Genomic DNA, 14457 nt, shown 5'->3' on the forward strand with positions numbered 1-14457 from the left:
ACTTGGATTTAAGCTTTGTACAAGGAGATAAGAATGGATCAATTTGCATTCTTCTACATGTTGACTGCCAGTTGAACCAGCATCATTTGTTTAAGATGCTGTCTTATTTCTAGTGGGTGATTTTAAATGCTTTATCAAAGGTGACCACAGTTGTGTGGTTTCATTTCTGGGTCTTCAATTCTATTCCATTGAACTACCTGCTGGTCACTGTACCAGTACCAAGCAGTAATTATCAGTATTGCTCTCTATTACAGCTTGAGATCAGGGATGGATAGTTTTCACTATCCTGGGTTTTTAGTTGTACTAAATGAAGTTGAAAATTGCTCTTTCTAACTCTATCAAGAATTGACTTGAAATTTTCATGGGGATTACAGTGAATCTATAAATTGCTTTCAGCAAGATGGCCACTTTTACTATATTAATCTTTCCAATCCATGAGGTCGGAAGATCTATTCATCTTCTGAGGTCTTCTTCGAATTATTTCTTCAGAGACTTGAAGTTCTTGTCATAAAGATATTCCATTTGTTTGCTTAGAGTCATAGCAAGATATTTTATATTGTTTGTGATTATTGTGAAGGATGTTGTTTCCCTAATATCTTTTTCAACCTGTTTATCCTTTGAGTATAGGAAGGCTACTGGTTCATTTGAGTTAATTTTATGTCTGGCCAATTGCTGAAGTTGTTTATTAGGTTTAGGAGTTCTCTGGTGGAGTTTTTGGGGTCACTTTAGTATACTACCTTATCACCTGCAAACAGTGATATTTTGACTTATTCCTTTTCAATTTGTATCCCTTTCAAGTCTTTTTGTTGTCTAACTGCTCTAGCTAGAACTTCAAGTATTATATTGAATAGGTAGGGAGAGAGAGAGCAGCTTTGTCTAGTCCCTGATTTTAGTGTGATTGCTTCAAGTTTCTCCCCATTTAGTTTGTTGTTGGCTACTGGTTTGCCGTATATTACTTTTACTATCTCTACTTATGGGTCTTGAATACCTGATCTTCCCAAGATTTTTATCATGAATGGATTTTGAATTTTTTCGGATGTTTTTTCAGCATCTAGTGAAATGTTTGTGTGGTTTTTTTCTTTAGAGTTTGTTTATGTAGTGGATTACACTGATGGATTTCAGTATATTGAACCATCCAGGCATCCCTGAGGGAAAGCCTACTTGAACATGATGGATGATCATTTTGATATGCTCTTGGACTCATCTGGTGAGAATTTTATTGAGTATTTGTGCATCAATATTCATAAGGGAAATTGGTCTGAAGTTCTTAATGTTTGTTGGGTTTTTGTGAGGTTTTTGTATCAGTGTAACTGTGGCTTCATAGAATGAATTGGGTAGTGTTCATTCTGTTTCTGTTTTGTAGAATGGATTGAATATTTGTATGAGGGGTTCTTTGAAGGTCTGATAGAATTCTGCACTAAACCCATCTGGTCCTGGGCTTTTTTGGTTGAGAGACTTTTAATGATGCTTCTATTTCTTTAGGAGCTATGGGACTGTTTAGATCATTTTTCAGATCCTGATTTAACTTTGATATTCTACATATGTCTAGAAAATTGTCCATTTCATCCAGATTTCCCACTTTTGTTGAATATAGGCTTTTGTAGTAAGGATCCGATGATTTTTTTTTTTTTAATTTCCTCAGTTTCTGTTGTTATGTCTCCCTTTTAATTTCTCATTTTGTTAATTTGGATACTGTCTCTGTGTTCTCTGATTAGTATGGCTAAGGGCTATCTGGTTAGTATGGCTATCTCGTTGATTTTCTAAAAGAACCAGCTCCTGGTTTTGTTGATTCTTTGTATAGTTCTTTTTGTTTCTAATTGGTTGATTTTAGTCCTTAGTTTGATTATTCCCTGCCCTCTACTCCTCTTGGGTGTATTTTCTTCTTTTTGTACTAGAGCTTTCAGATGTGCTGTTAAGCGGCTAGTGTATGCTTTCTACATTCTCTTTTTGGAGTCACTCAGATCTATGAGTTTTCCTCTTAGCACTGCTTTCATTGTGACCCATAAGTTTGGGCATATTTTACCTTCATTTTCATAATATTTTAAAAGGTCTTTAATTTCTTTATTTCTTTTTTGACCATGTTACCATTGAGTAGAGGGTTGTTGAGCTTCAATGTGTATGTTGTTGAGCTTCAATGTGTATGTGGGCTTTCTGTTGTTTTTGTTGCTATTGAAGACCAGCCTTAATCCATGGTGATCTGATCAGATGTATGGGATTATTTCAATCTTCTTATATTTGTTAAGGTATGTTTTGTCATTGATTATATGGTCAATTTTTGAGTAGGTACCATGAGGTGCTGAGAAGAAGGTATATTCTTTTGTTTTAGGATGAAATGTTCTGTAAATATCTGTTAAGTCCATCTGGTTTATAACTTCTGTTAGTTTCACTGTGTCTATGTTTAGTTCCTGTTTCCATGATTTGTCTGTTGATGAGAGTGGGGTGTTGAAGTCTCCCACTATTATTGTGTGAGGTACAATGTGTGCTTTGAACTTTAGTAACGTTTCTTTTATGAATGTGGGTGCCCTTGCATTTGGAACATAGATGTTCAAAATTGAGAGTTCTTCTTGGTAGATTTTTCCTTTGATGAGTATGAAGTGTCCTTCCTTGTCTTTTTTGATAACTTTTGGTTGAAACTCAATTTTATCCAATATGTGAATGGCTACTCCAGCTTGTTTCATGGAACCATTTGCTTGGAAAGTTGTTTTCTAGATCTTTCCTCTGAGGTAGTATCTATTTTTGACACTGAGATGCATTTCTTGTATGCAGCAACATGCTGGATCCCATTTACATGTACAATATGTTAGTCTATGTCTTTTTATTGGGGAATTGAGTCCATTGATGTTAAGAGATATTAATCAGTAGTGGTTGTTGCTTCCTGTTATATTTGATGTTACTTTTACATTTGTGTGGCTATCTTCTTTTGGGTTTGTTGAAAGAAGACTAATTTCTTGCTTTTTGTAGGGTTTAGTGTTCCTCTTTGTGTTGGTGTTTTCCATCTATTATTCTTTGAATGGTTGGATTTGTGGAAAGATATTATGTAAACTTTTTTTACCATGTAATATCTTGGTTTCCCCATCTATGGTAATTGATAGTTTTGCTGGGTATAATAGCCTGGGCTGGCATTTGTGTTCTTTTAGGGTCTGTATTAGATTTGCCCAGCAGGATCTTCTAGCTTTCATAGTTTCTGGTGAGAAGTCTGATGCAATTCTGATAGGTCTACCTTTATATGTTACTTGACATTTTTTCCTTTACTGCTTTTAATATCCTTTGTTTTGTGCACTTGGTGTTTTGACTATTATGTGAAGAGAGGAATATTCTTGCCCAATCTGTTTGGAGTTCTGTAGGTTTATTGTATGTTTATGTGCATCTCTTTCTTTAGGATAGTGACATTTTCTTGTATAAATTTGTTGAAGACATTTACTGGCCCTTTAAGTTGGGCATCTTCACTCTCTTCTATATCTATTATCCTTAGGTTTTGTCTTATTATTGTGTCATGGATTTTCTGGATTTTTTGGATTAAGTGTTTTTTACATTTTCCATTTTCTTTTACTGTTGTATCACTGTTTTCTACGGTATCTTCTGCACCTGAGATTCTATCTCTTCTTTACTGTTGATGATATTTGCATTGATGACTCCTGATCTCTTTGCTAGGTTTTCTATCTCCATGGTTGTCTCCCTTTGTGAGTTCTTTACTGTTTTTATTTCCAATTTTAGATTCTGGATTGTTTTGTTCAATTCCTTCAGCTGTTTGTTTGTGTTTTCCTGTAATTCTTTAAAGGATTTCTCTGCTTACTCTTAAGGGGTTCTACCTTTTTACTTGTGTTCTCATGTATTTCTTTAAGGAAGTTATTTATGTCCTTCTAAAGTCCTCTATCATCATTATGAGATGTGATTTTAAATCAGTGTCTTGCTTTTCTGGTGTGTTGCAGTAGCTAGGGCTCATTGTGGTGGGAGAACTGAGTTCTAATGATGCCAAGTACCCTTGTTTTCTGTTGCTTATGTCTTTGACCTTGCCTCTTGCCATCCAGAAGTATCCTGTCCCCAGCTGTTCCTTGGTTCCTGTGTTGTTATGGCTCTGTGCAGGTCTCTCTCAGGCCAGGGATTTGAACAGAAGTGGTGGTCTTGCCTTTGCTCACAAGCTTGTTCGCACTCCTTAGAGGCTTTCTCTCTCCTGGCAGTATTTAGGTATGAAGTGCTGTGGCACAGGGTTAGCTCTGGGAGCAGAGAGAGACTGGAAGGCTCTTGTCCAAGGCTGCTCCTCGGTTCCTGGGTCCTGAGGGTTCCTGGAGGGTTCCTCTGAGCAGCAGTGGTGGTCTTACCTGCACTCACAAGCTTGTCTGCACTTTTGAGAAGCTAGCTCTCTCCCAGCAGTATTTGAGTATGTATCACTGTGGCAGGGGATCAGTTCTGGGAGATTTGGTACAGAATCCTGTTAATTTATTCTATTTTATTTTTATTTATTTATTTGCAAAAGAACTTTTTAAATTAGGAACTCAATCCATTTGCTGTATTTTAAAGGTGCAGTACTTTCCATTTTTCAATGAAAGAAGTTAGAAATTTTCCTCCTCGCCAAATCAGCAAATGGCAAACAAACACCCTTGAAAGTCACAGTCACATATAGAGTGCATCCTAGAAAGAGGGGTGAGACAGCTTCCACCCACCTTCATGAGTTTCATCAAAGACTGGATCCACTCAAAGGTGGAGAGAAAAGGCAACTTTCAAAAAGGAGTATGTTGTTAATCGAGGCATTTCTATACTCCTTCCTAAGAGCACCAGATGGGGGTATATTTGCTAAACTAGACCTAGGGAGTGGAATGTGGAAATAATCTGTCCTCTTCCCCCACAGGCTGTCTTATGGTTAACAAATTTTAAAATACAAGTCTAAGAAACAACCCCATACATGCCCCAATAGGAGAGAAGGGTTGAGGAAAAACAAAACAAAACAAAAACAGAAGACACTAAGATGCCCCAGATTACTCTCCAAAATGGAACCAGGGAGCAGCTTTGACAATTTGAATTAGTCTGTTACAGTCAATGCAAGCATGCTTGCTTTTAAACAAAACAAAACAAAACCTTTGTGGGGGATGTTTGTTGGTTTAAAAAAAAAAACAAGGAAAACAAAGAGTAGCACTCATTGCTTTCCAGACAATACATAATTATTCAAAATTAACTAATACTGGAAGGGCAAGGAGGGGCCATACTAATGGGCATTGTCTCATATGAGTGCATGTGGGTAGGTGCAGGGTATTTGTCATTATTGCAGAAACAAATTTTAATTTTTAATCTTTAGTTTGATTTAAATATTGCTTTTAGTATGACAACACCAGCTGTGCAGAAAGGGCTCTGGAGATGCGTTCATAGCAGCATGTACCTGCTGCTCTCCTTTGGTTCTGGAGGCTCCAGGGCAGCCAATATTGCTTCATCAAACACATCCTTTAGGCCTTTCTGTGTGAGGGCAGAGCACTCCACATACTTGACAGCCTTCAGATCCCATGGCAGCTTTTCAGCAGTCTCTGGAGTAATAGGCTTTGCTTTGTTTTTGGCAAGTTTCTCAATAATAGAGGTGTCATCTCTGAGATCAATTTGGGTCCCAACAAGCAAGAAAGGAGTCTTTAAACAGTGGACAGTTATCTCAGGCACCCACTTTTCTTTCACATTTTCAAGTGAGGATGGAGAGACCACTGAGAAACATACTAGAAAAACGTCTGTCTGTGGAAAACTGAGCGGTCATAGTCTGTCATAATCCTCTTGCCCTGTAGTATCAAAAAGTCCAAGAGTGTATGGCTTTCCACCAGTCATAACTGTGACTGCATAGCTGTCAAAAATCTCAGCTTCTCCACTGGGGAGTTGGCAGCACTCAAATTTATTTTTATTAATATCTATTTACACAGTATGTGTTGATCAGTCATTGCAAATTTGATTTGAATTTCCTCATTGTATTCCATTAATTAATGGTGATGTTGAGCCTGATTTTGTACACATTTTAAACATCTGAATTGTGCCTAGGAAATTGATTCACGTGTAGAACCCATTTGTCATTTGTTTTATGTTTCAGTATTTTTCAAATATACTTTCAATGTTTTTATTGGATATGTGGGTAAGCCACTGTTTAATAATGCATAATACTGTTTCCTTGTATTGAACTCTGTTATTAGCTTCTATCAGAGGCTCACAGCCTTCTTCAAATCCAGGTGTAGCAGGTCCCAACATTCTGCCCTTGCTAGCTCTCATCTCACATGCAACCAACCCCAGCACTCACACATAATGAAAAAGAAAGTAAAAACTAAAAGTCAATATTTTTATACATTTTGAGTATTGAAGCCCTTTTTCTACACATGATTTTTAAGTATCTGTTATTTCTTTTAATGAATTTAGAATTCCATTTCTTGTGAATTTCAGAAATAATAGCATATCTTAAAACTTCTTTTGGAAATTTTATTCAATCATCAACCCCAAATTATTGTGTTTGTTCAAAAGAAATGACACTGATGTTCATTTTCGGGAGCTATTTGTGACAGGGTTTTGCTTTTATAGCATTGACTTCCCTGATACTTACAATGTGGACCAGGTTAGACTCAAATTCATACCTCTATCTGCCTCTATATCTTGATTGTTATTTTATAGAACATGTAGCACCTTTTCCAGTGAAAACATAAGTCTTCAATAAGTACTTCTAAATCTTTCCATTTAATAATAGAGGATATTTGCTTTAATAAAGAGGAATGTTTAGACATTCTTCCTCAAGGGGAAATGTATATAAATACAATAAAGTGATAAATATATTATTTTAGTTAACAATATGAAGTAATGCACACTTATACTGTATTACTCCAGTCTCAGATCAATAATAAAATTATTTTCTTCTTTAATAGGAATCAGGATGGCTTTTGAAAATATTGTACTTGGAATTTTCCTCTTCTTCCAGATTGCCATGGGAATAATTGGCAATTCTTTAATACTAGTTTATTATGTCAGTTTGAAACTCACTGGAAAATATTTAATGCCCAAAGACCTGATCATAGAGCACTTGACTTTTGCCAATTGCCTGTTCATCATCTCAAAAGGTATTCCACAGACACTGTCAAATTATGGATATAAAAATTTCCTAGATGACTTTGGATGTAAATTGATAATATATGCTTATCGAATAACAAGAGGGATGTCCCTTTATGCTATGTGTCTATTGTGTTGCTTCCAAGCAATCACAATCAGCCCCAACTATTCCAGATGGATGATGTTTAAACACAGAGCCACCAAGTACCTTGGTCCCTCCTGCTCACTTTGCTGGCTTGTACAACTATTTCTAAACATATTGGCTGCAGCAAGAGTGTCAGGTCCCCATTACAACAAAAATACTATTAACAGGATGCATCTTGGGTACTGTTCATCGTTTGCTTCAGGCAACTTTGCAACTGCGCTGTATTTATTCTTGCTGTGCTTCTGTGATGGACTGTGTCTGGGTCTCATGGCCTATTCAAGTGTCTCCATGGTGAGTATTCTCTACAGACATAAGAAACAAGTCAAACATATCCACAGTGCTCAGCACTTTTTAAAAGTCTCTCCTGAAGACAGAGCCACACAGACTATCCTCATCCTGGTGTGCACATTTGTCCTATCTTACTTATACTCCTCTATTTTGATAATCTTTACAACCTACTCCAAATATCCAATGCTATGGGTGGTAAGTATATTTACATTTCTAGAAATATGTTTTCCTATATTTTGCCCCTTTGTTCTCATCAGCAGCATGAAGTCTAGGTCCAGCATACTTTTGCCTTGCTTTGGTAAGAGATAGCTTTCTCAAAGAATAAGATGAAGCCTCATTGTCTGACCTTTATTATGTATTGGTGTATGCTGTTATCTGTTGTGCAATGCTATGACATTATCTTAAAAATATAAAGCTTTCTATAACTCACTTAGATATTATGTAGTATCATCAATAGTTTTTCTTTTTTATTTCTTTTTCTTATTTTTTATTACCGAGTATGCTTTTTATTAGATATTTTCTTCATTTACATTTCAAATACTATCCCGAAAGTCCCCTATACACTCCCCCCCACTCTGCTCCCCAACCCACACACTCCTGCTTCCTGGCCCTGGCATTTTTCTGCACTGGGGCATATAAGCTGACTAGGCCATCTTCTGCTACATATGCAGTTAGAGAAACGAGTTCTGGGGGTACTGGTTAATTCATATTGTTGTTCCTCCTATAGGGTTGCCGACCCCTTCAGTTCCTTGGGTACTTTCTCTAGCTTCTCCATTGGGGGTCCTGTGTTCCATCCAATATGATTGTGAGCATCCATTTCTGTATTTGCTAGGCACTAGCATAGCCTAGTTTTTCTTTTTTAATCATATGATATGTTTACAGTATTTATTAGCCAATAATTATAATATTATACAAAATGTTAGTCAAAGTATGGGTGAACATGAGAAAATACATTGGGGAGACCAGATATTAGCTAGTGGTTCATGAAATAATTGTGTGTGTGTGTGTACATGTAAAACATCATTTTTATTTTTGATGAATGTTTATTTTTCATGCATATGTTTGTGTATGACATGTATAAAATATGTTCATAGTGTGGAATATGACATTACCTCTTAGGACTTCAGTTCCTGATAGATTTAAGCCATTATTAAGTGATGGAAAGAAAAACTGGGACTTCTATAAGAACAGTCAGTGCTGTTAGTTAGCAAAATTTGTGTACATCCCCGAACTGTTCTGATATTATTTTAAATTTTTAATTTTGTATATATTTTTGTGCATAACATAAGTATGTACAGAAGAGGCATTCCTGCTGCCCACAGAGACAAGAAAAATGTGTTGGATCCTCTGGAAATATAGTTACAAGTACTGGTGAGACACTATATGTTTGCTAGGAGCTAAACTCAGGTCCTTTTCAAAATCACTAAAAGCGTTAAAAATGTGAGTTAGTTCTCTGTCTCCAAGCTGATGTTTATTGTTTCACATATTTGGGTGGAGGGCTATTCATTAAAACTCTATACCAGCAATGGGATCATATCACCCATATTCAAGTGGATCTTCTGCCCTTAGTTGAACCTTGCTGAAATACCCAAACAGTCATATGGACAATGAAGACTAAAAAATACAAACAAATACTGTCAAGTTGATACTCATACATATGATTTTTAACTACAATAACCAGTCTTCTAATAGAAGCCTATATTTTTAGGTTAAAGTGGTATCAGGTTCCCAACTCTAAAATGCATAATTAAACATGAGGAGATAAAATAATATGTGCCATAATAGATGAAATAATCCCAAAACAGAAACCAACATATATATATATATATATATATATATATATATATATGTATATGTATATGTATATGTATATGTAACAATATATATATATATATATTCACACACACACACACAAACATGTGTGCATACTTCACTCCCTTTACATATCTATTTATGTAAACCCCCAAATATTTTCACTCATGATATATTTTAGTCCCAAAGAAAACAGGATTCTATTATATTATCATGGAAATGGATGAGCATGGACCAGGGTGGTGATGTGGGGAAGGGTAACTAACACTATGAATCCTTGCAAAATTCATAAGGTAGGACTAAAAATCACTGTCTATGGGAGGGTTTCTTTGGAGTTATGCTATGCAGAATATTATGCCCATCTCTGAAGCCATAAAAAGCAATATATGAGAAGCGTCCATTGAGTTTTTGTCTGAATGTTTGGAGACCCCCAAAACAATATATACTATTCCCATTGCTCTTGGTTACAAACCACAAATTGATGCCAAGACCCACTTGCTGAGTACAACATACACTTTGAATATAGAAAATGAAAAATCAAGTTCACCAAGACCAAGATGATTCATTCTTGACATATATATTCCATACCACCTGAAATGCATTCAGGATATTGGTGGAAGGAAGTCAATAATAGTCTTACCATGCCGTGAACATTATGAACTACAAGAATGACTGTCTTATTAAGACACTTCCATTGATACATTGTTAACACAACATTTATTGTCCCCTTCAAATTTTTATATCTATAGAAATAGAATTGTGCAAGATGCAGAACTCATCAAAAAAGTTTCTGGGTATTGTGAATGTAGGTATCACACTGGCTAGATTGAAGAGAATGAGTTACTCTGTAATGGTCAGTCACACATGGGCTATCTACATCATTCCACTCTCTAATGGTTCAGGTAACATCACGGTAAATACAATGGGAAATTCCAAAGAACCAAATGTGATGGTGAATCAGATGAATTGAGTATCTTCTGGCTATGACAGGACCACTTCACTCAGGAACTTACAAAAGTTGTGGGTGCCTCCATAAGACACACACAAAATATTTGGCTAGTCAACATTAGAGTATGATGCAGGGTTTCATGGTAGCCCAGTCCTAACTGAGAAGCTATTGACAGTTCATGTCTTCTGGGCAGAGAGGGGAAGTGTTTCATAAGGGTATGATCCCTTAGAGATTATCCAAGCACTGGTGAATAATCTTACTTATCTATAAATATATGTATACCAGAACTTGACATGGTGAGTTATAAAATTCAAATATACGAAAATGAGTGTATTTGGAAATGTGGACATAAATCTACAAGACTTATGAGGACTGGCAAAGGGGTGGAAAATGATCTTAATGTGTTGTACACATATGTAACTTGAAATTTTTATCAACGTACTATATATTAAAGTATTCTATAACCATAATCTGCTCTTAAGTCTATGCAGAAAAACATGTATATTATAAACCATTTACAAGGAATTTCAGAGCAAATAACCCCAAATAAGGGGCTACACATTTAACTATCCATACAATTAGTTTATAAATGCGGCATGGTCTACAACATAGTTTATATATAGCATGTGACAACTATACAGTAAAAATCAATCTATCTTTTAGAAAATGTGGCTTGAAGAAAGGAAGAGAGAGACTATTCAACGCATCTTTTTCCTTCATGACTATCAACTTAGTTGTCCTTCAGAGTTTAAAGAAATCCTCAAGGATGTCTTGGCATTGGGGAAAGTTCTCAGTTCTTCCACATTTATCATTGCCATGCAACCAACTTCATGTTCTTAGCTTTGTTTCTTATTTCCATCTCTATCCTTCCTTGTGACTTTGTGAAATCACAGAGATGGTTTCTTCCCAATTACTCCTAATTGATTGATTACTTTTGTTCCTGTGAATCAGACATATTTGCACTGACAAATAATTGTTAGAAAGTAATTTTAAAGTTTTTCAGTCTCTTATGTAGACAATGTTGTGGATACACATTTGAGTTGAAAAGCACTCCTGTCAGCAAATAACATTGCACAGAATCAGGCAATTTCAGAGACAGACAGGACCTGGTAGTGAATGAGGAGCATGACAGATGGAATATTATAGCATATCAGTCTTAAAATTGCCATTTATCTCCCATGAATTCTGATCCTGTGTTCTCATATATGACTCATTTCATAGTTATAAAAATTGTCCTGATTTCCACAGTTTTGGATCTCAAATGCTCCAGTGAACAAGGTTTAACAATTGCCAGTGGAATGAGACAAAGAACTGGAGGCACCCAGAAGGAGTCTGAAGCATAATATAAAAGACAGAGGGTGAACCAGGCTAATACATCTCCATAGAAAAAGGCTTACTTTTCCTTATGATGAAACATGGTAGTTGATAGACATTATGTGAAGATTGTGGTCTGACGAGAAATTACAATACTTTGACCAAACTGAGTAGATTCATGTTCTATCTTCTTTTACTTTCTTTTCTATTTTTTTGTATTTTAGTTAAGAATTTCATGACTAACCCCAAGTCCAGTAAACTACTGCTATAAAGTACAGTCTAAGAGCAGAGGCAGTGTGCATGTTGTGGAGACCTACATAGTTGATGAACTGGTTTCAGTCAGGAATGAGTTCTGTTGAGGACTCAATAATAAACTTACAACCTACCCCCAATTAAAGCTACAGATGGCTAGGAATCTTAGAGATAGACAAATAATTATAAATGTTAGGAACAAAGCCCAGTCACACAACATTGTGAAGTAACAGTTGGAGAGGAATGGACCACTGATAAACTAATGAATGGAGATAAAGGATAGGAAAGCCTCAGCTACCTGAGAGTAAAAATTGCAGAGTGAGAATGTTTCAAGATATAAAGTCATAATTATAAAGACCATCTTAGGCTAGGACAACAAAATACCAGCAACTACATAATTCAAATAGAGATCATGAGAACTCCAGACAGAAAATAACAATTTTGCATTATTGATCTAGATGCTAATGTAGGAGCTTCCTCTTGAGTAGAAGCAACAACCAGAATCACAATGTATATAAACCAACGGTTCCAGGCATAAAGTTACAGCTATAGAGCCTGTGGGCAAATGAAAAGAAAAATAGATGGTAGCTAGCTAGCTAGATGATAGATAGATAGATAGATAGATAGATAGATAGATAGATAGATAGATAGATAGATAGATGATAGATAGATAGATGATAGATAGAAGATAGATAGATAGATAGATAGATAGATAGATAGATAGATAGATAGATAGATAGATAGATAGATAGATAGGTGATAGATAGATCTAATAACCATAACTTGTCCTTAAGTGTATATAACAAAACATACATATATGTGTGGCATAATTCTTTTAAAAGAAAGGTGAGGGCAAAACAACCTCAAATAAGACTCTATACATTTAAATGTCTATATAAACTAATTTTAAAACATGGAGTTAATCACAGAATAGTTAATATAGAATTAATAACAACTATACAGTAAAACTTAATATATCTTTTAGAAAGTATGGCTTCAAGAAAAGAATACGAAGATCATTCATTGCCTTGCCTTCCTTCATGACTCCCAATTAGGTTATAGTTCTGAGTTTAAAGAAATATCCAAGGATGTCTGGACATTGGAGAGGCCCCAAGCTTGACCCATATATTTCCAAGGCCGTACAACCAACTTCATGTACTTTGACCATATATGTGAAGGAGAGATTGTCTGCCAGAAAGTGGACCAGTTGCCTAGATCTGAAATAATGACACATGTAGATTCTGGGAACTGAACCTGGATCATCTGAAAAAATAATAAAGGCTCTTGACCAGAAGGCCTTAGAGCCATCTGTGCAGGTCTTAGATCTGACTTTTGCCCTGTTCCTTAGATCCAAATTAATGTTATCATAATTCTAAGTCAAACATTTTTCCTCTGAAATATTTTCCAGTGCGCTTAAAATTCATGAATGTAGCTCATGTAAGCGAACAGTGAGTTCCAACTAGGAAGAAATGAAGACCAAACGCTCACAGTCTTCCAAAGAGTCTTCAAGTATGTACATGGGAATTGGTTTTTCCTTTCACATTTTTCGCTACAAATCCTATATACAGAACTAGACATTTAAGCACTTCTTAAGATAATTTACCTAATTAAATCATTACAAGTCTGTCTAAATAAAATTTTACAGTGTACATACAATGCTTTTTTGTTGATAAAAGGAAATAAACATATAAGTTTATTTTTATAATTCTGCAGAAGAATCCAAGTGAAGTGTTCTTCAAGGAATATTTGTTCAATGGTGAGCACAATAGAGTATTAAGCACACTCATTAACAGTTGTTCATGTTTCCGGATCTAGCTCAACAATTATAGGATAGTCATTTATGGAAAATATTTTTTAGTCATAGGCAAAAATCCTATGTGATAGCTCACACTAGAAGGATTTATCTAACAGTTATCAATATAAGTTCTTTAATGCATGCACAGTGGAGTTCTCTACAGTGTGTAGGCAACAAAGAATGACACACACAGCATGAATGAATCATTTCAAAACCTTGACCTGGAGAATGGAAGGCACACAGAGTGATTCCATTGAAATATTTGAATGAAATGTGTGCATGCCATAATAAGGTATGGTTAAGGAGAAGGGTTTATTTTAGATATAAAGAAGAAAACATCCAGCTTAACATTTTCAAATTGCAAATTTTGCATTGAAAAAAAACCCCAAAAACCAAAACAGAAACAAAAAAACACTACTAAAACGTTGAGTTATGTTTGCTTACCCATGGTTTCATGGTTTACTTTAAGCAATAGGATAACTGCACTATATACAGTCTTACTGTGTTTCTCAGATGCTCTGTGTCTGGGTCTTATGATCTGCTCAAGTGTCTGTATAGTAAGCATCCTCTAAAACTTATAAGAGACATGTTACGCATGTCCGTAGTGCTCAGCACTTCCTGAAAGTGTCTCATGAAGATAGAGCCCCACCAAACTATGCTCATCTTACTGTGAATATTTGTCAGATCTTACTCATTCTTTTGCATCCTGGCTGTCTTTAGGGCCTGCTGCAAATATCCAGTGTTATGGAGAGTATAGAAATAAGTTTATCCATAGTTTGCCGCGTTGTTTTCATCAACAATATGAAGTCTAGATTTAGCCTGTTTTTACCCTGCTTTGGTAAGAGATAG

The 14457-nt window shown here is 35.6% G+C and overlaps 1 protein-coding gene and 2 pseudogenes across 1 annotated transcript; 2 read left to right on the forward strand and 1 right to left on the reverse strand.

The window, feature by feature from the left end:
- Nucleotides 1–5355: 5355 nt before the first annotated feature.
- On the reverse strand, nucleotides 5356–6032 carry Gm6929 (annotated as a pseudogene).
- Nucleotides 6033–6880: 848 nt separating this feature from the next.
- Nucleotides 6881–7795, forward strand: Vmn1r74 (vomeronasal 1 receptor 74). The gene has a single exon (NM_134206.1). It carries the CDS (start codon nucleotides 6881–6883, stop codon nucleotides 7793–7795), a length of 915 nt encoding a protein of 304 aa, NP_598967.1.
- Vmn1r-ps55 (vomeronasal 1 receptor, pseudogene 55) lies at nucleotides 14016–14457 on the forward strand (annotated as a pseudogene).

This window comes from Mus musculus, chromosome 7 (genome assembly GCF_000001635.26).
Source record: "Mus musculus strain C57BL/6J chromosome 7, GRCm38.p6 C57BL/6J".
In the NCBI taxonomy this organism is placed as follows: domain Eukaryota; kingdom Metazoa; phylum Chordata; class Mammalia; order Rodentia; family Muridae; genus Mus; species Mus musculus.